We start from the raw sequence: 22,174 nt of genomic DNA on the forward strand, positions 1-22,174 counted from the left end.
ACGTCATCACACAAAGATACCCCTCTGGTGGAAAAACGACCCTAGTCTGGATGAAAATCCGGACTCAAAACATTAGAAATCTCTCTTTGTGACAATCGACTTGAGTCAGGACTGAGAGTGCACAAAAATCCTCAAGACTTGTCACAAAAGACCTGGTGGAAAATCGACCCAGGTGTGGAATCAAGACAATTGTCATCCGCAATCCTATCCATACTCCCCAGTGGAAAAACGTGGGTAGTCAGGATAAATCCTGACACTTAGTCAAAATTTAATGCATCCAGGGGAAAATCGACCCTAGTATGGATTCACAGTGGTGGAAGATCGAGGCAAGTATGGATTTCAAGGGAAATCCATGTCCAATTTGGATTTTGAGTGGGGAAAACCATGGGTAGTCAGGAATATGAGGGGGAAAGCACCTCTAGTGTGGAATTTTGACCTTTTAACCCTTAGAATATGGATTTTCATCTGGAAAATGATGGTTTTTTCCACTCAAAACCACTAGGAAGCTTCAAAACTCAATAAAACTCAACTGGACTTAGGCAAATTCATCAAAATTGGAGCATAACACAAGGAAAACTATCGGGATAAAGTGTGAAATCAACTTGAATAACTTCCTAGGAGTGAGAAAACAACTCCAAAAGGTCAAAATACACCTTAGCACTTAAAATCACTGACGAGGACGTTCAAAAACACATTAACGCTCCAAAGGGTCTACACTTGACAAAACTAGGATCATTTAAAAATCTCAATTTTCACGCGCTTGATCCTATAACTTCAAAAACCCTAAAAGACATTAGAAATGACCAAAACTCCGAGACTCGGGGCAGGAAACACAAAATTGCCCACTAAGCTGCCAAAAACCCTAACCTAAACACGCAGAAAGCAAGAAAAGAGGGGGTCCCCGTTAGCAATGGGGCAATGTGTGAAAAGGTCACAACACTATGTAACTTCAAATGTTGTGCAACAACCAAAATGTCACACTAAGTTTTTTGTTGCTGTGCAACAGACTTTAGTTGCTGCATAATGAGGTTTTGTTGTTGTATAACAGTTTTCAGTAGTTGTGTAACAATCTTCTATTGTTGTGCAACAAGTCAATCACAAACATAGATGAAATCCATTTCAGATTGTCTGGGTTTGGACTTTGAAGACCTGTAGGTCTTGTTATATTTTAGGCTGTTAGTACAACAGTATCATATAGAGCTTTGTTTTTCATCTCTAGTTATTGTTTGATTTTATACTACAATGGGAGTAGGCCCTGCCCCCACATTATTGAAGAAGCACTGCTAGAAACAAAAACGTGTCTTTTAAAGGCAGCAAACAGCAATCACATACAACTTCTAGAATGCAGAAGCCAACAGCGTTAGATAGCAATCAACTCATAGTGTGCAAAACCCAGCAGTAAAATTCTTTGCCAAAATCTTTGAAACTGGTGCCATACCTTGTGAAATGATGATCAAATTATGGCAAAAATACAGCCTTCTTTAACACACACCAACAGAGGCAACAAGCAATGAATCTTAATGTAAGGAGTGCAGCCATGGTAAATAAAATGAACAAACCCTAGCCGAAACTTTAATTGACATAACTAATCTCTTTTTTAATAAACGTCAAAACCCTAATATTAAAAACTGTTCCACATTAATTTCAGGGCAATTTTGACCAAATTTATAGGTTTTGATTAAGTTCACCAAATTTTGAACTTTTACAAAGGAATTTGTTGAACTGTGTGACATAGTCCAAGAGCATTACTTCTGCTAGCAGCTAAATCAATCCATGAAAATGCTTGTATGGGCCCAAGTTGTTGAACAGATCTTAGGAAAAAAATTGATGTTTCATTCATGGTCCTGAGAACATGGTTAACACACTGACCACAAATACATGTACTTTTTAGCATATTGAAATAGTGCGGGAGAGGTGTGCATACATTCATGTTTAACATCAAATAAGTGAAATATTTAATAAGTTGGATATTAATTCATTGTTTTGTTGCAATTATCACACAATGATAACAATTGTGACACAACAGAAAATTTATAAAGCATTATATTCTCTAAAATTATTGTCAACCTAAGATACCAGATTCTTCATGGAGCCCCTAGAATTGGCGCCAAGTGCAATTTTGGGCCCAGTATGAGCCGAGTTCACCCAAGACAAACTTGGGGGAACCCAGGGGAACCCAAGCCCATGGGTGCCCAAAAATGAGGCCCACGGGTCAAAAAGTGCTCATTTTTACTTCAAAACAATTTTTTTTAAAAAAATTCCTAAAACCCTAATTCCACCCTAATGATGCAATTATTTTGTCTATACACTCATTCTTCTCATTTTATTTGCATTTTTTAAGTTCATTTTCTCTCCAAGCAAGTTTTGAAGGTGAATGCATTTTTCTTCAAAGGTAAAGGTTCCGGAGGCGTGAGACACACATCAAAGGCGTAGGAATCGTTGGAGAAGGAAAATTTAGCCATCAAAGGTGAGTGGATCTCATTTTTTTTCAAGTTTTCAAGATTTTTCAATTTTTTTTAAATAAGTTTTGAATTTTTTTTACACATTATATGCATAATATGGGGTTATAATGCCGAATTTTTTTCAATAATGTTGAGTTTTCTATTTTTTATTTTAGGTTCATTATTCAAACATAATGGCTCAAGCTAGAAGTGCAAGTGCAAGTTCTAGTTCAATTGCCCAGGCCCGAAACTCAAAAGAACCCTTTTAAACTTGATGTCGATTCACCACTTTGGCATTATACAACAATGATCAAGCAAATGTCTAGTGGTGGGAGTTTTCTCTGGCAGTGTGACCATTGTGGCATAGAGTATACCAGGTCAAACTATCGAGTGAAAGGTCACCTTTGTTTCATCCGTGGACATGGAATAAAATTTTGTAAGGGATTAGATGGCAAAGGGCTGCCAAAAGCTCTAGTTATGGAATATATTAGAGAATAAGTGGAAGCTAACAAGAGAAGTAGCAAACCAAAGCCTGATCATCCTCTTGCCAAGCAAAGCTCGAAGAGGCCTTCTAGTAATAGTGGCTCCATAAGACCAGCTAGCCCACATCCTTTCATGCCAATGCCACCACCTTTTAAACCAAAGAATGTTATGGTTTCACGAAAAAGAGGCCCATTGGATACTGCCTTCAAAAATGATATCAAAGAGGTTGCAGATCAAAGCATTGCTCGTTGCATTTATGGCAATGGGCTTCCTTTCAACATTGTTAGATCACCTTATTTTCGAGACATGGTGCATAGCCTTTGCATTACACCTTTTGATTATGTTTGCCCCGAGTATGAAAAGGTGTGAACCACCTTATTGGCAAAGAAGAAAGTATCCATAGAGACACAATTGACAGTCATCAAAGATACATGGACGGAAACAAATGTGTCCATCATTTTTTATGGATGGAAAGATTGTAAAAAGAGGCCATTAATCAATGTTATAGAAGTGTGCCCTAAAGGGGCAATGTCTTTGAAACTGATGGATTGTGAGGGGCAAGTGAAAGATGCGAGTTTCATTGTCAATATCCTCATAGAATTCATTGACATGGTGGGGCCTGAAAATGTTGTCCAAGTCATAACAAACAATGCTAAAAATTGTAGGGCAGTTGGGACTATAGTGGAAGCTATATATGGTCAAAATTTTTGGACACCATGTGCAACCCACTCACTCAATTCAATCAAGCAAAAGATTGGCACACAAATCGATTTGATGAAATAAGTGTACACAAAGGGCGAGGAGATTCAAATGTTTGTGACTAATAATCATACGTCACAAGCCATATTCAGGACCTTCCCCAAGTTGGAGTTGTTGAAGGTAATTACTAATTTAAATTTTATTTTTTTAATTTTTAGTTTTTATTTTTTATAGTTAATATATGACATTTTTTATGCCATGTTAGGTTATCGAAACACAATTTGCATCTCACTCATCTTAAGACAGCTTGTGAAGGTGCGAGAGGCCTTGAGTGCTATGGTCATCAACTCCTTGTGGAGTGTATGGAAGCAATCCAACACAAAAAGAGCTCAAAAAATAAGAGCATTGATCCTTGATGATGGATGGTGGGATTGGGTAGAATATGTTTCGAATTTGAGCACATCATGAGCATGATTAGGTATGCTAATACTAATCACCCATGTTTGGGTGAAATTTATGATGGCATGCATTGTATGGTGGAGAAAATGAGAGAAATAATATAGAAAAAAGAAAATGACCCAATGGAAACATTTTTCAAAGTTATGCAACAAATTGTGGTTGAGCATTGGAACAAGATGACCGCCCCCTTACATCTCTTAGCGTTTGCTTTGATGCCAAAGTTTTATAGCACAGAGATGCTTGCATCACCAAGGACGGCGCCACCATATAGAGATGCAAAGGTTGCTACTGGCTATAGGGCTGCCTTTAAAAAGATATATTCAAATGACGAGACTATAAATATAGTCTTGAGGGAGTTTGGCCAATTCATATCTACAAAATATCATGATGTTGTAGCTCTTCAAGCTAGATATGGGATGGATATTGATGAGCGGTGGTGTGTACATGGTCAAGGCTCCATTTTCTTTCAGCCTCTTGCAATTGAACTTCTCTCCCAAGCATGTATCTTTTTATTTTTTATTTTTATCATTTTCCAATTCCATTTGATGTTATCATATTAAAATATTTTTATTTCATAATTTATAAATTTATAATTATGTTTTAACAGGTTGCAAGTTCTTAAGCTGGCAGAAACGGAGTACTCCATCCACTCAGTCAAGCGTAATCATTTGGGTGCAAAAAAAGCAATGAATTTGATCTACATACACTCCAACCTTCATCTATTGTCACATAAGAAACCTGAATATAATGCGGGTGTGACAAGGAATTGGGATCTAGCCCTTGAGCGTGCTGATTTAGATGCTACAGTTGCACAACTTGCCCAAGTCTCTATAGATGAGGCAGTTGTGGAACTTGACAGAGATGTAGCTAGTGGGAGTGGCATTCCAATGGATTGTGGTTAAAATGATGTTGAATTTGAACAAAATGATGACCTTGGGCTTGGGCTTGGGCTTGATGCTTTAGATGAAGATATATATGGAGATTAAATCCCATATGGCTTGTAATATGAATTTTCATTGTGTCATGAAATTTTGAGACTTGAAAGTTGAATATTATCATTTTTGCAAATTATGAATATGATATTAAATTTACGATATTATGAATATTTATTGGCAATTATGGATTTGTGTATAGGAAAGTTACATTGTACGGATTGTATCATTGTAATAATGGTAGTGATAGTTTAGATTTTATAATTTTGATGTTTGAACATGTGTGTGTGTGTATGGACGTACCCATATCCGTACCCAAGGGAAAAAAAAATGCCGTACCCACGATTCTGTATCTGTACCCATACCCGAATCGGTAACTTAGTTGTCAACCCAGAACAGGCTTTGGGAAGAAAGTCTTTTGGTTGATTTATTAGCACCTTTATTTTCTAAGGTTCTAATATTGCTTAAAAGTGATTGTGTGCTTTGTTGGTCCCCTTGTCTTGTGATTATTACTAATATAATTTAGATAAAAATCATAAAATAACTGATTACTAGTGACAAATGGCTATTGAAGTGATAGTTTAATTTGCTCAGTTAAAGAATCTGACAAAAATGTAAGATATCTAGTTAAAATTGACCATGGAAATTCCAGTTACTCAAGAAAATGAAGACTGTTGTGTTCAGATTATCCTATACTGATTATAAATGAGGCAGTCTTACAAAGCATTACCTGCACTGAAATCTATGTCAATCCAGAAAAGGCTTTGGGGTGAAAGTTCCTGGGTTGATGTGTTGCATCTTCTTCAACTTTGTCTAACATTGCTTAGTGATGCTTGCACACTCTATGAATGCTCATTGCCGCATGATTATTACTGATATTAATATACATGAAACAAAGGTCATAGAAGAAATGACTACCTATGACAATTAATCATCAAAGTTGTGACTTAATAGTTAATACACAGCTGCAAAATCCCACAAAATATAATATATAAATAAAAGATGCTGAACATATTGTCATTAAGTACTATCACACATCAGGCCCCGAAAATAAAGCTGTATCCAAATCAATCTATATGTTTTTGACATCAATGTTGCACCTAGATATGAAATAAAGGACAATGGTCAGGAAGAAAACAATTCATCAAAATAAATATAAACAATAGTCAAATGCATCCTCTGGAAAGCCTTCCGACATTAATGGATGACTTGTTACAGTATTTGCACATCCAGCTTCCTTGACTACATTGAAGCCAGATATATAGTAATGAAAATTCCTTGTTGAAAGAGCACTGAATTCTGTGTCCTTCCTTTTAACCATAAATGAATGCAATCAATTAAAAGAGCACACTTGGGGCGCAAATAAGTCGTCCATAATTATAGAGATTACAAAATGGAATCTCATTGTCCTTATCATTTCCTAAAATGTTGACTAGCACAGATATGATTGTTACTACTAAAGGTCATATTATCCACATTCCAGAAGAAGCTTACTCAAGGATGGCAATCATCTAAATAAAATAGCAAGTGACAGATTTTGCCCTATCAATACAACCCAAAAGTTAATTATAATATTTAAGTGGAAGCATTATATAATATCATACCTGACGAGTAGGAAGTGTGCGTAATCTGTAATCCTCAATATCCTTAACCTGAATATCTTGTCTGTAAGTAAGGGCTCTGCAATCCTTGATCCTTCCATTAAGTTCTACAATAATTTTACCTCTTCTATCAATATCAAGTACTTCAAGTTCTTTAATATATCCTGCAGAAAAGATAAAACGACGTTATATGGACTGGAGTAGTTATATTATAGGTGCAAATTTGATTAAACTACTAAATAAATAAGACATGAGTAGAATTAAAATTGAAGTAAAATTAAGCTAATAAAGAGTTCATCCAAGGAACTCAGCCCATAGTTGCAGTTATCCTCTCCAGATACTAGACACCAGTATCAATCCTCCCCAAATTCTTCTATTTAAGTAAAGGGCCCCATGCTCAAGCTGGATCTTAAAACAGATCCATGAGAGATCCATTTTGGACAATTTTTTCCATACATGGATCCATAGAAAAGATTGATACACAGATTTATTTTGGATAATAAGTAGATTACAAGTAATTTATATAGTTGTTTATAAGGCTTCAACTAAGGTAATATTGATATCTTATAAGCAATTATGTGAAACCTAATCTGGCAGTCCTGGTGTGGGGACCGATTTGGGGTTCATATATATATAATTCAAGAATTCATATAATTCCCACATCCGACATTCTATTGATCTCAGAATCAACACTTTCAACATAGAAAGGATTTATCCATTATGATCTGTTAACTCTCTCCCTGATTGGTCATGCTCCCACAACTGATTTATGAGGAAAAGGAAAAATTCTGAGGATGTAAAAACATATTAAACTTATTGCTTATTTTGAAATAAGCATATTGGCATTAATACATGCTGGGTATGCAGAGTATAGATGAGGATCAAAAATGTGAAAACACTAATGATCTTGTAATACAGTGCTCTGCAAATTTCCAAATCAATGTAGATTGGAATAAACAGATCTCCTGCAAAGATTAGATGAGTTACTCTTTCGGGAAGTAATACAGAAAGAAACCAAAAGAACATTTCACCTTCAAACATGACCCACAATCACAACTTGTATGAAATAACACAGAACAGTTCAATAAATATTAACAAAACATGACTATATAATGATATCCTACCATCAATGCACCAAATAATTAATGATCAATGAACCTTCATTTGGGTTTTCCCAACCCAAAACCACAACTCCGGAATAGCAAAGGACAGTTAATAAATATAAATAAAAAATGAATAAATAATGGTATGTTCGGATCAATGCACCAAATAATTAATGATTAATGAACCTTCATTTGGGTTCATCCAGGATTGGACAAATTGCAGGCTGTACCAAACCCGGACCAGGAACAGAACTGGATCAGAGCCATTATGGGGGACTACTGCAGAACCTGGTAACATAGTGTGAAACTAAAACAGCCATATCTATCATACCCTTATAGCTATGTCTAATAGAAATTGGACATGTAACAGCAAAGTCATGGTATGGGACTGGGATAAGGAAAACATTCAACACACTAGTAATTATAATTATTTATATGATTATAAACTGTGCACTTGTAGTATCCTCTCGTGAGACTTGGAACAAAACTGAGCAAATCTAAAAGTGTTCTATAACCTACAGCTTTAAAACAAAATGTAATAGCTCATATCATATTATTTTGATCAAGTCAGGTCATTCTTTGGTGAAGTCTAAAACCATGCTTAGACACCTCTTGGAACAAAACTGAGCAATTCTAAAAGTGTTTTATAACCTACAGCTTTAAAACAAAATGTATTAGCTCATATCATATTATTTTGATCAAGTCAGGTCATTCTTCGGTGAAGTCTAAAACCATGCTTAGACACCTGGAATATAAATACAAGTTCAACTTAAGTACCAAAAGACTTCTTGTCATCACATCTAATATGACTAGTAGCCACCATAGACTTCAAAAAGGATGAGCTAAAGACCATTTCAAGTGCCCTATAAGCCAATTTGGTTTAAAAGACATTACAATGTCATTATCATCACTGTCAATAGATAATAGTTGTCTAATATGACTAGTAGCCACCATAGACTTCTTGAGTACTTGAATGCAGACATTAATTCTTTTCTTATCTATTGACTTTTGTAATACTGACTTCTAATATCTAGAAAAATTTACAGTATTTTTTATTAGTGAAGTTTGAAGGTAAACTGTAACATAAATGGAAGAAAACATAGAGATGTGTTAAAACCATTAATAATAATTGTAAAACATGAAATTATTTAAATTTGACATTTGTACAGGCAGATTGAACCTTAAACTAGAATACCATCCTACTAGAACGAACTGGTATGCAATGTACAGATATCCATACCATGCCACCCAACTTACATTCAAAGTAAAAATTATGAGCACAAGCTTATACTAAGAGAGGGAGGGTGAATCAGTGTAGGACAATTTTTACCTTTTCAAACTAACAACCACAATAATATCAATTTCACAACATCTTCACATAAGATCTAACAATTATGCAACACAATAAGAACACAAGATTTACATGGAAGCCCTTACGGGAGAAAACCACGGCAAAATATTGCTTATAGAACTCTCTTACAGTTTTGCAAGCACCAACCTACTGGAGGCACAAACCCCCTCAGCTAAGCACCAACTTCCAAAACAAAGTTTTACCTTAGATGTTGCTCCTTCAATGTATGATGGTTATGTAAGTCTTTCTCACAAATCTGCCTTGATTATATACATATATATCTTCCTCACAAATCTGCCTTGACTATATATTAATTCTTTTCTTCACACAAGACTGCTGGTGTACAGAAGATATTTTTTCTAATCTCCACGCAGACTTATTCTCCTTCGCAAATTTGCCTTTGAATGATCTTTTATTATTTTCTTCACACTCTAATCTTCTGGTGCATATATGATATATCTTTATTTTTACACCTCAATTCTTTCTCTTTTCATATCTTCATATTCAAATGAAAAGTTACACCTCTTTGAAAAGAGATATCCATATGAAAAGGCATAACCTTTTATTTGATACTAATTGCTGTTTTGTCTTATTCCCAAGTGCTGCCTCTTAACTTTATCACTGCAATTTACCTTATGAATCACTGCCTTAGGAGATCATGTTAATCGCTGCCTTCAGGAAAATATATTCGCTGCCGTTCATTATTAATAATTGCCTTGTAAATCATATTCAATCACTGTTTCTATTTACTTTATCAATCGCTCACCTTCACATTTATGTGTGCTTTGACTTTGGCGCCAAAGTATGGTCGACCAAAGTTAATTTATAATTAATTCGTAATTTTCATATAATCAAGGGAGTTGCTAATATAAGGGTGGGTCGGCCAGCATCAACATTCCAAATTAAAATATAATGAATACTTCTCACATAGTCTCATGGATCGGCCCATTTATGAAATAGAACCAATGCTGCCATATGCATTGGAATGGTGCAATCTTCTTTGCCAACAAAGATTCAAACCTGATTTTGCTTGGTCTTTGGAGATCAATTAGTGGCCTTTGGCCTTGTTCATTTGTAAGATTTCTTCCATTTACAATATGCTAGCCAAGCCTTTGACATCAGAGACAATGAATCCAGCAATCTTGAACAACGAATTCCTTCTTGACATCAATGACAACATTATCTCCAACAAAAAGAGCATTGCTACTCATGATTAGAAATATAATTCCATAATTAGCATGAGTTAACACAACTAAAAATCCACATCAAACCTGATATGAAACATAATTCCATACTTTTCTATTGTTCAGTTGTGACGTAATCACACAACGCCCCATTGCAAATGGTAACCCCCTTGCTTTTGCTTTTTAGGTTAGGGTTTTGTCTCCGATCTCTAGTCTCAGAAATGAGTCAATTTTTTTCGAAATTTGGAGTCACCAAAATCAGTGAAGTGAAGGAATGGTCGAAAGTGTGTTTTGATGCTACAAATGGGCTCAGACAGGTCGAAGGAGTAAAATTACAATTTCCCAAGATCAATTCTGACAACTTCCTAATTTTGGGAAATTTTGCTTTTTTGTTTTTTTCTAAATTTAGAAAGTTTTGTTTTTGGCAATTTGGGGCTAATTTGGGAACCTGCTTTTTTTGGTCTGCTTTTTTCCTAAAAATAGAAAGTTTCTTTTTGCTTTTTCTGGGGTCACAAGTGGTCAATAGGTCAGGAGAAATGAGAGTTCATCCAGAATAAGCCAGGTTTGGAATCACTGTCAAATCCAAAGGACATTTTCAAAAAGCTAGTTGAAGATCACAAAAGTTATTAAGTTTGGAACTGAAACAAGGAATTCCTTGTCAAAATCATGAAGTATGCCCATCCATAGAAGAATTTCTTGTTTCAAGCAAAGTCCGCCCAAGGCATGAGGAAAGTTCCCTGTCAACACATGAAGTTCGCCTTGGGAGGTATGAATCTTCCTTGTCCCGCATCAAAGTCAGCCCAAGGTGTAGGTAAACTTCCTTGGGAGCAAGCAAAGTCCGCCATGCTTGGTGAAGAAAATTCTTAATGGAACATGAACTCCACCCTCCAAGATGGTAAATTTCCAAAGCAAGGTGAAGTCCGCCTATGGAGGATGAAAGAAAATATGGCTCAGTGGTAAATTTCCAAAGCAAGGTGAAGTCCGCCTATGGAGGATGAAAGAAAATATGGCTAAGTGTTGGTAGATTGCAAGAAAGTGGTAAGTCAAGGTGAAGTTCTCAAGGAAATTTTCTTATCCAAATGCTAAATCAGCCTTGTAAACCAAGAAATCTCCTTGGTCAAGTGTTCAATCAGCCTTGCAAATGAAGAAGATTCCTTGACTAGCAATGAAGATCGCCTAAACAAGGGGGAAATTTCCTGATCAGCTATGAAGCCTGCCCAAGGTGTAGGTAAAGTTCCTTGAGCACATGCAAAGTCCGCCTTGGGACATGGAAAACTTCCTCCACGCAGCATGAAGTCCGCCCTAGGAATGGGTGAGAAAAATGGTTGTTAAGTGTTGGAACTGTGAAAGGAGAAAAGATCAGAATTTTGGCTACGTGTGATGACATTCAAGCGAAATTTCCAATCCATGATGAATTTCACATAGGGAGATTGGAAGAATTCCTAAGTTAAGGCAAAGTCTGCCCTAGGGAAGCATAAAATTCCTTGTGCTCAAGCAAAGTCCATCTTGGGACGTGGAAAAGTTCCTCAACCTCATGCCAAGTCCACCTTGGGACATGAAAAAAATCCTCAAGACCATAGCAAGTCCGCCCAAGGTGAGGGAAATATTCCTCAAGTGCTAGCAAAGTCCGCCCTTGGTGGACAAAGGAAAGTTTTGGCAAGGATTAAAGAAAGTAAAGCAAGGACAGAAATTCGCCCAAGTTGAGAAGGAAAATTTGGTTTAAGTTGAAATGGATTAAAGCAAGAAAAGCAAAAGTCAAAGGAAAGAACAAAAATCGCCTAAGTCAAAGGAAAGAACAAAATTAGCCTAAGTGTTGGAGGTAAAAGGATTAAAACAATAAAAGATAAAGCACAAAGAAATTCACATTAGTGAAAGAGAAAAGAGTTTGAAAAACAATTAAAGCAAGTGTGAAATTAAAAAGAATTTGGCTAAGTATTGATGACAAGGTGAATAAAGTCAAAGGCAAGAACAAAATTCGCCCAAGTGTTGGAGGTAAAAGGATTAAAACAAAAAAAGATAAAGCACAAAGAAATTTGCATAAGTGAAAGAGAGAAGAGTTTGAAAAACAATTAAAGAAAGTGCGGAATTAGAAAGAATTTGCCTAAGTATTGATGACAAGGTGAATAAAGCAAAAGGCTAAACACAAAGAAATTCGCCTAAGTGAAGAGATGGAAGTTGAGGTAAATGAAAGCAAACAGATTAAACAAGGTGAAGCTCACTCACGAAAGAAGGCTTCTAGAATATGGCAAAGAAGAAATTGCCATGAGATTTAAAACAAACAAAAAACAAGGAGATGTTCGATTTGAAGCCCAAAACAAGACTTGATTCATTTTAAGTAAAACTCGTTAAAACAAAAAAACAAAGCAAGGCACAGATTGAGCTCTCTATAAACATAGACATTGTCATTCATTCATTCACAAGTTGCTTCTCAGAATTGAGAATTGGAGGTCACAAAAGAAATTCTTTCAAATGGAAAGGTAGATTTTTAAAGGGAATTTCAGGTGCAAGGCAATTTAAGGAAGAAATCAGGCCAAGCTGGAAGCAATTCTTTGAAGAATTTCTTCAAGATTTCAGGTTTATAAACATTTCGAACGCAGATTTTTAGAATCATTCACACTTCAAAATTCCCTCTCTCAGTCTGAATTTCTGATTCTCAGACCTGCACAAAGATTTTCCACCACAAATTCTTCCAATTTCATCAAGGAACAGTGTTGCTTTTTTGTGCTTTTTACAATTTTGAAGGCAGAAATTTCATAAATCAGACTTAGTTTCACAATTTCCAGAATTTTCCAAGTCTGAAAAATTTTCTGAATTTCTGTCTGATTATTCCTAGATTCATAATTAGACTTAGTTTCATAATTTCCAAGGTTTTACTAACTCTGATTTTCATTTTTCAGTCTGATTTTCAGTCCAATTTTAAGAATTTATGAGGAAAAATCAGAATTATCCTTCCAAATTCCGTCAACTAAACATCAACCCTATTTTCTAACTTAGTAATTTTCCATATTTTTCAGGTAGTAGATGTCAACACAAAGAGGATTTTCTCAAAAAGTGCAGATGACGTTCAACAACAAAGGGCCAAAGCTGCATTCCAAGATTCAAACAAAGTGAAAGAAAGTTGGTGATACCGACCTCGACCATGTTGACCTCAAGGATTTCAAGAAAAGGATGTACAGGCTTCATGATTGCCTTCCCTCACCACTTGCACGCAAAATGATGCGAAATGGCATTGTTCACATAGTTGGATTCCCTCCAGCTATGCAGTGCAATGAACTGATGGTAGAATGTGCAAAGCATTACAACACTAAGGAAAGACAAATTGTGGCACTTGATGGTGGAGTACTGGCCTACCTTGGAGAGGAAGCCATCAAAGAGGCATTTGGCATTCCCAATTACCACTCAACTATGTAGAAAAAACCAAGGAGGAAGCCTTAGCAATTTTTCAAGCTGATCCTATCTCTTGCACTGAAGTAATTAACAAACAATGGCTGCTTAAACCAAGACCTCATTACACCAAAGTCCCTAAGAAACTTTTTCGGACTGATTTCATTGAAGAATATGGAGACTTCGTTCTACTGCTCAACAGGGTCATGGGAAGTCCCCCAGCTTCTTCGTTCAAGCCCTGAATGTATCACTTCATTGTTGAAATCACTATTGGTGTCAAAATGATGAATTGGGCAAGAATAATCAGTAACAACATTGATGAGCAGCTAAGAAACTTGGAACAAAGTCTTTTTATATGAGTTCCTATGTCATTTACATATTGGCATGGTGTTACAGATATAAGGGATTGATTTGCAAAGGAATTGTGGGAAACAAAGATGGTCAATTCAAGGCATATGATTGCTATCCGCAATTACATATGTAGGAAAAATCCCATTTCAAAAGAGTTAATGATGCATTTCTTATATACATCACCAAAACACTTCAAGGAGGCACTCGTCAAAGATTGACACAAGAAGCAAAGGATTTGATAAGCAAGTTCAGGTCTTGGTATATTCAATTCCCTAGATTCACATATCAGAGAGTCCAAGGATTCACGAGATGTCCATACAAACTTCCAAGATATCCAACAAACAAAATGGCACCACGGGAAGTCATTAGGCAGTTGGATGCATTTGAGAAAATCCTAAGGGCCAAGAAGAAGACAAGAATTTCCTTTCCCCTTTTCATTGGGAAAATGTTAGAATCATGTCCATTAGCACAAACAGCTAATAAGGCGAATATGGAGATGCAAAGGTATCCTTTCTCCTTCTACCAATCAACATCCAGCTTTGATCCCCATCATCATATTAGAATGATAAATGGAAGAAAATACAAACACGGGGTTGATCTTGAGGATTTTTGGGCCAATGCGGATGATGAATATGAAGTAAGATGAATGTGGTCCAAAATACCAGTCAGCATGATCAAAACACTTTAACTTTTCCCCATACCAAATTAGCTAGAAGATGATGGAATTTCACTCAGCCACACCATGAAGAAGAAAAAGATAAACCACTTCCTGCAACAGATTGGTCTGAACCTGAACTTTTAGATTTGGATACATTAATGAGACTAGTCATCAAATTCACTAGGTGGTGGGTGGACCAGCATGTTCACAAGCTAAGGGAGAAGAACATCCCCTTCCCCTATGATTTGATGGGAAACTTGAATTCCTATTCTTCTGAAGAGGATGAAATAACACAATACGAAGAAGCCAAGAAGTGGAAATTACAAGAGAAAAAAAGATACAGCAAAAAGTTCATGAAGAAAGAAGCAAAAAACAAATAAAGCATCTTCCTCTACCAACACTTCTTTGGTTGAAGAAGTTGGCTCATCCACAAGCAAGGGCAAAGATCCAGTTGCAGATAATCAGTAGGTTGAGATGGAAATTCCTTCTCCCATTTGTGAAGAACCAAATGAAGAGCCAATTCAACAGCAAATTATTCCTGATGGCCTTGAAAATCCAGTAACAACAATGGACGTGGAGTTGGAAAATATTGAAGTGGATAGTTTGGAAGGAGGTTTTCAAAAAGGAATGATTTCTACACTCAAGGGAATTGAGGAAAGTGAAGGAAATGAAGAAAACAAAGAAGATGATGGCATTGAACAACCAACAATACCAAGTTGGTTATTGCAAAGAATGAAAAAGAAAGCTATTGTAGAAGTACAACCAGTGGACAACTCAACATAATTCTTAGCCAGATTCAACCGGCCTGTGGAAAAGAAGAAGGCAAAGACATATTCCTTAATTCATTAGGAGGGCACAAGATCTCATTCAGATCAAGTGGTTGTTCCAAAGTTTGACAAATCCAAAGAAGACATTGCTCTCGGAGAATATGGATTAATGACTGTGGACATAGGTCCTACTACAAAAGAACAAGAAGTCTGGGAGTTAGATGATTCAGTCAACGCCATCAAAGAAAGGCTAAGGAAAGAAGTAGAAAAGAAAAACAAACTTAAGAAAGAGAATGAACAACTGAAGGGTTATATCCAACATTTGGTAAATCATATAAGCAGAGAAGAGGCAGCAGTCACTCTACCTTTGATTCTTCAACAAGAGTCAATTAAAATTTTTGGAGGAATGAAGATGGCAGCCCAGGAGGCCAAGGAATGGATTGAAGAAGTTGCAAACAAAGCCATCAAATTCATGGAAGAATTGGCACAGGTCTATGGTCGAGTCTCTTCAGTCATGTATAGAATCCAAAGCATAGCTGAATTCTGGGAAGATTTCCAAGTTACCCAAGAAAAGACAATTCCATGTTTGAAGGTGCTAAAAGAAATTCCTGAGCATGATTTGGTCAATGGAAATGCAATTGGTGCCGAAACATCATATGACTTCAATACATGGTATCACGCCTTGGTGGCTAGAGGGGAATTTTTGGAGACAATGAAGAGTGATGGTGCCAAAATAGAGGAAACAATCGAATCTATTTAAGACAAGGTCTTCATCATAGTTGTCGATGTGCGTGACCAAGAAACGGTTCGAGACAAGGACTTGGATGTGGAGAACTTGAAGGCAAAGGTTTAGAACAACTTTTTCACTTCTGCAAATTTGATCCAAAAGCAACATTTCAGCAAGGCATCCACTTTCATGTCCATTGAATATGATTTTCGAAAGCTGGAAGTTGATTGGATAGCTACCTTTGCCACGTGTGAAGATGACATGGATTTGATGGAGTACAAAATTTACATTCTGCCAAGTGTCCCAATGGAAGAGGTGGGCCCCATAATGACTAGGTTCATCGAATTTGCTGCCAAGGAAAAGGATAAGGGATGCCTGCTTCTAGAAGAAAGCTAGATCTATTCGTTTTTTATTTTTCATTGATTCATTTTGGATAACTATGCTAGTTTGCACTAATTAGGTTTGTTGTTTAATCTTGGTCATTGATCTTAAATCAATCTAGGTCATTGATTTGTAATAAAGGTGCCTATATAAACCCTCTTCATTTCATTTGTATGGGATATGAGAGATTTTGGAGAAATTGTTGTACTGATACTTCTTAAGTGCTAAAGACATAATTCATTGTTCAATTGTTGGTGAATATTTGTCTACTTTTGCAAGTTAGTGTGGTTTCTTTGCTCTCATTAGAATAGGTTTTATTTCCAAGTTGTTAGATAGAATGAAGGATTTGATAAAGTTGCAATGTGGAATGTTGTGTTCATACTTTTTATAATTGAATGATTTTCAATTATTTTGCAAAGTTAGCCTAAACCAGTAAATGAAAACTTAACTTCTATTGCTTTATTCATTGTTCAAAATGTTGGTGAATATGAGTAATATGAAAATCTTTTGAATTTCTTAGAAGATAACACCGTTCTTGTGTAGTTGTTGAATTTGGTGAAGCAAGAATTGGTTTTAAATTCCACGTTTGCAATTTCAGTCTCCTGAGTTCATAGGAATAGCTTATGGTTAGAATTGTCTTCCTAAACCTTCATTTTTTGCCCCTTTTTTTCCCAAGTCTAGATGAAGTAGGATTGAAATAGAGCTTATTGAAAAATCGTTTCAAAAAAAAAGTTAAGTCAAGGAATCATTAGAATCTTTAGATCAATCAACTCCTCGAACATGTGTAAGTCCCCTTGAGATTACTAGCATATCACAACGAACCAACTGAGACTATCCGCATATATCTAGAACCTTGGAGTCATCTTTGTGATCATACGGTCCATCTATTTAGCACATAGAAGATTTTGATCAAGAGAGAATAGGATATCTCTAGGTATTTTATTCTTAGTTGCGCATGCATAAAAAACACACCAACATGTCCCTCATTTTCATCCAATGGGAAATAAAACCATTTGTATTCCTCTAGTCAAAAAAAGGCCACATTTTTTGACTCACCATTCAAACTAATCTCACCCATAAAGTTCGTGAAACAAAAGAGTTTGAAAATAGCCTGAGTTACCTAACCTGCATCTTTAATGCCTTCAATATTCACTATGTGTAAGTACTCACCAAGCCTTGCCCCATGGTTAAATGTTGAATCTTATCTTCTTGTTTCAAAAAGCCATACATGTGTTGGCATATTTGTCATTGATGTCAGTCACTTCACACATTCTTTACACATATTTGTCAAGATCAATACAGGGGATCATTCAATGAACTAGAGTCTCCAATTGCCAAGAATGGAACTGGTTACTATTTTTGTCCACGGGCTAACATGACACGATCCCGGATGTCCAGTGCTCAAGACACAGCAGTGTCTTATCATTTCGAACAAGGAAATCATTACACTGAACCCTCAGCATCTTTGTTTCTTCAGCAAAACATTCTGTTTGTGTTTCTGGAAGCATTCTTCATTCGTCTATGAATAGTAACATTGACCTGTTTGTGAACATAACAAGACAAGTCATTTGTTTGATAATCATTGCATTAGGAATCAGGCAAATTACAGATTTTTAATCGATTAAGAGAAATGGATTTAGTATGAACTTTCTGCTTCTCATGAATGATCTTTCTCTGTCTATGCGTTGATTTGATCTTTCAGGCATCTATGTGATGTCTCAGTTCTGCAAGGCAACATTTTCTTTGCTCATTCAAGATTTTTCTCTAGTTCGATGAAGTACAGGATATAAGTCCAAAGCAGTTAATCGAATGGAACTGTTTTCCTTTTACTTATAATTAGTGGTTGTTTAAACAATATACGGTTGATACATATTACACTTGAACATAAAATATGTTTCGATACAGTTGTATATGAAATTAATACAAGTTACAACCATGTAAAGCAGTTGTTTATGGTTATGAACCTGCCAGAACAGTTACAATCACGTAAAGCACAGTTACAGCCACGTAAAGCAGTTGTGTATGTCAACAGTTCTTTTCAAAGAATCTATAAAAGAGTAATTTGGAATAATGTGAATTGGTGAGTGTGTTTTAAAAATTTAAGGCATCGAAGGAATACATTTTGCTGTCCAGATTTAGAATCACAATAAACTTATGATGCTGAGTTTTTGAGTGAAATAAATACAGAAGGATGAAGAAATTCATTATTGCAGATAAGAAGAAGGGAAGGTATTGAAATATTTGTGTTCTGTTTGATACTCTCTCTGCATACATTTATATACTGCAGTAAGAGTAATGAAATTCAGTTTTCTTTTGCCTTTAGACTGTGGGCTTTTTATTACTGATCTGTTGATTGCTGTGCACACAGTGGTTCAGAATACAGAGAATAAGGAGGTTCCAGATATATAATGTTCATTTGATTTGACAAGTCAATCTCAGACTTTTATATTGCAGTTTTAACATCTTTTTCTAGAGCAGAATTTTGCAGACTTTTGAAGCATCTGGATTCATATTTTTCAATCTTATTTTCTTCTGTCAGTAAAGTTTAAACTGTATCAAGTTGACAAAAATTTGTTGTCTGAGTAGTGGTTAAATATGTTGTAATTTCACTGTATCAAAGTGGGTGCTCTAAATCTGTTAAGTTGGTGCTCAACATTTGTGTAGTGAAAGAGTTGGTGCTCTTAAGACAGGGGTTTGGTGACTCCTAAGGGTTGGTGCCCATAAAATATTGTAATTGGATTCATTGTGAGGCTGGATTAAGACAGTCGATCCTAGCAGCATTTCTCACCGTAGTTTTCCCATCTTGGGTTTCCACATAAAATATTGTGCATTGTTTCTTGTGTGGTTGTTTGGTTTTCATGTTCCAATTACATTCTCCTTCTGGTTTCTCACTTTGAAGATTATACAGTTCTAAGTCACACACAATTTGAACATAAAAGTTAAGAAATTGTACAAGATCTATTTACTACTGATTCACTGCACCGCCCTCCCCCCCCCCACAACTCCTCTCAGTAGTAAACCTGTGTTCTACAACATGGGCATGTTATGTAAATGGATCTCAGTAAAAAAATATGCCATGTCAATCTCATGTTATTAAAACAAGTTGTGCATGGAAATAAAATATTGACATTAAATCATTTGATTGTTCAAGTGCCAGATGTCAAGAGTGGCTAAAATAGGCTAAGAACAAGACAAATGTGCAAAAGAAGAAGTTTGGAGGTACATGTATAATATATCATGTCCCTCAAGACCTGTTTTCCTTTCAAATCTTCACAAAATGAACTAGTCAACTCAACTCAAGAGTTCATGTCAGTTAAGCAGTGAATAAATATTGCAAAATGGAAAAAAATAAAGTTGCTGCGAGAAGCTTTAATTCAATTCATTTTTTTATTACCATGAAAATATTGTTTAATGGAGATGTAACCCAGAAACGGGTTCTGCGGACATAGGCTAAAAAAAGCCTGGGAAGGTTTAGATAAATCCTAGCAACAAATAGATAAAACTGAAATTTGATGTTGCAGAAGAAGGCAACCCTGGACTGGAAGGTGGTGGTAACTTTTTCCTGGATAAGGATGGTCAACAAATATGTATTCATATCATCTGAAACCACAAATTATAAGAATGAAGCAAATGCTCTACTCGAAGAATTACGATTGACAAACAAATAAGATTATCTCTAGGTCCAAGTGGAAAGCCACGATATTATTATTATTGAAGCGATATAAAAAGGTAAATGTCAATGTTCCATTGGGACAATACTCCCACTCAAAAACCTGTGTTTTGGAAACCTAGACATCTAAGGGATATGGGGACATAAAAGGGGAATATTTCCCCAACGCCTTCCACTGTCATGTCCCCTTCTTTGATCTAGCTGCATGAAGGAGCCTTTAGCCTATTTTCTTCCCAATGGCTAGAGAATTGATAAAAGGGAAGGACTACTATTATTTTAATTTTTGAGTTGGGCCCAATAATGATTTATTAAGGGAGACTTCTACAAAATAAAAATCATAATTTAAAATTAAATAAAATAAAATAAAAGCAAATTTAAATCCTGTGGGTCGTAAACAAGAAAAGGTGTAATGCAATTTTAAATCACCCATTTTGATCATCCAAATTTCATATTTTGCAATTAAATTTTCCAACTGGGACATTCAAGCTTTCAAGGATGCTACCCCTTGGCAGCTAGTTCAGAGTTTAGGACAAAACCCTTTACCTCTTCTTGGCAAATTTACACTGGAATTGCAGCGATGTGTATCAGCAAATTACTTGAACTTTCAGGGATACATGAGCACTAAGGAATTAACAGGCAAATCATATTTAAATAGCAATCAGAACTAAGGGTCTCTACATCTGCCATCTCCTGGAGAGTGACACCATCAGCAATTAATCTCATTCAACGAGCAGCTCAGAAAATCAGACCAATCCCTGCAGATCTTGGCAGAATACATCCAATTCCAAATCAATTGCCCTGAGGGTTGTATGAAAGAAGTCTGGAGTTGTATACTAATCTAAGAGTTAATTGCCAATTTGTGTGCAAATACATATCACCATCTTCCCAGGGTTGGGTGTGACATCAAGAATAAGCAGCCAAGGAATCACAGTTCCCAGCTAGGCTGTAGGCTTCAATCCATCCCAGTTATTCACAAAAGGCAGACCAGGAGTCTACCCACTGCTCATACAAGTAAGGTCTGCAGCGGTGTATTATTTATGAATTTAATTTACTGACCAGCTAGAATATTATACAAAGGAAGGGATCCCGACTGGATGATCCACTTCATACCATTGTAAGCACTCAGAAATAATTGTGATATAACTTGCACAGCAGTCATCAGAATCAAACATCTACAATCAATGTAATCCCCTTCATGACCAGAGATATTTACATTTCTGAAGTTCATTTATCATAGTTATTTGTTTCACTATTGTTATTCTTTTAGCTCAGAATTCTGAAAACTTTCAAGCATTCTGCTAGGGAACATAACAGCATCTTCCCCTATTGATGGCATTGCGGGAACACTACGGAGTCCTGTTGATGTGTTTTTTATGCACATGCGAACACAGAATAAAATACCAAGGTATCTTATCCTCTCTTGAACAAAGTTTCCCGACTGCTAAAGATCTCGCCGAAGGATCAATCGGAGTAACTCCAAGGTTCTGATATGTAGGTTCTCTACGTGTGGATAAGCTCTTTGCGGTACGATGTGATTTTGCTGGAATCACAAAGGGACTTACATTCGATGACCTGAACATCTGATTTGCTAGAATCACAAGTCCTATTTACTAACTGGAAGATAAAGAAATGGCAAAAGATACAAGGTTCAGGAAGTCTACTCTAAGACCTAGAATGCAAGAAGATGGATGAATGACTAGGTGGAATCCTATTGGGCTGGGTCTCACCATCAGGTTGAACAATTCAACACCAACTCAGTGTGATCTTCTAAGGGATGTTTCAAATATGTCCAAATCGTACACCATCAAATATTGATCACCATTCAAGATAATGTGTGAACAACAGAGGTGCTATGACTCGGGATTAAGCTCGTTCTATGCCAGTTGACCACGCAAGGCGCTCTTACAGTCAGCAAAAGGCTAGTGGTTTGGACTAGGTGGATTCCATGCGAGTGCATTCAATAACTTATTTCATTCAATTTAA

General features: G+C 36.1%; 1 protein-coding gene across 1 annotated transcript in view; it reads right to left on the minus strand.

The window, feature by feature from the left end:
* The window catches only part of LOC131072124 (small ribosomal subunit protein uS8my), a 121,340-nt gene that overhangs the window by 46,484 nt on the left and 52,682 nt on the right, over nucleotides 1-22,174 (minus strand). Inside the window, exon 2 of the mRNA XM_058008185.2 lies at nucleotides 6,619-6,779. Within this exon, the coding sequence (XP_057864168.1) occupies nucleotides 6,619-6,779 (161 nt within the window). The remainder of the gene's footprint in view (nucleotides 1-6,618; nucleotides 6,780-22,174) is intronic.

This window comes from Cryptomeria japonica, chromosome 6 (genome assembly GCF_030272615.1).
Source record: "Cryptomeria japonica chromosome 6, Sugi_1.0, whole genome shotgun sequence".
Lineage (NCBI taxonomy): Eukaryota > Viridiplantae > Streptophyta > Pinopsida > Cupressales > Cupressaceae > Cryptomeria > Cryptomeria japonica.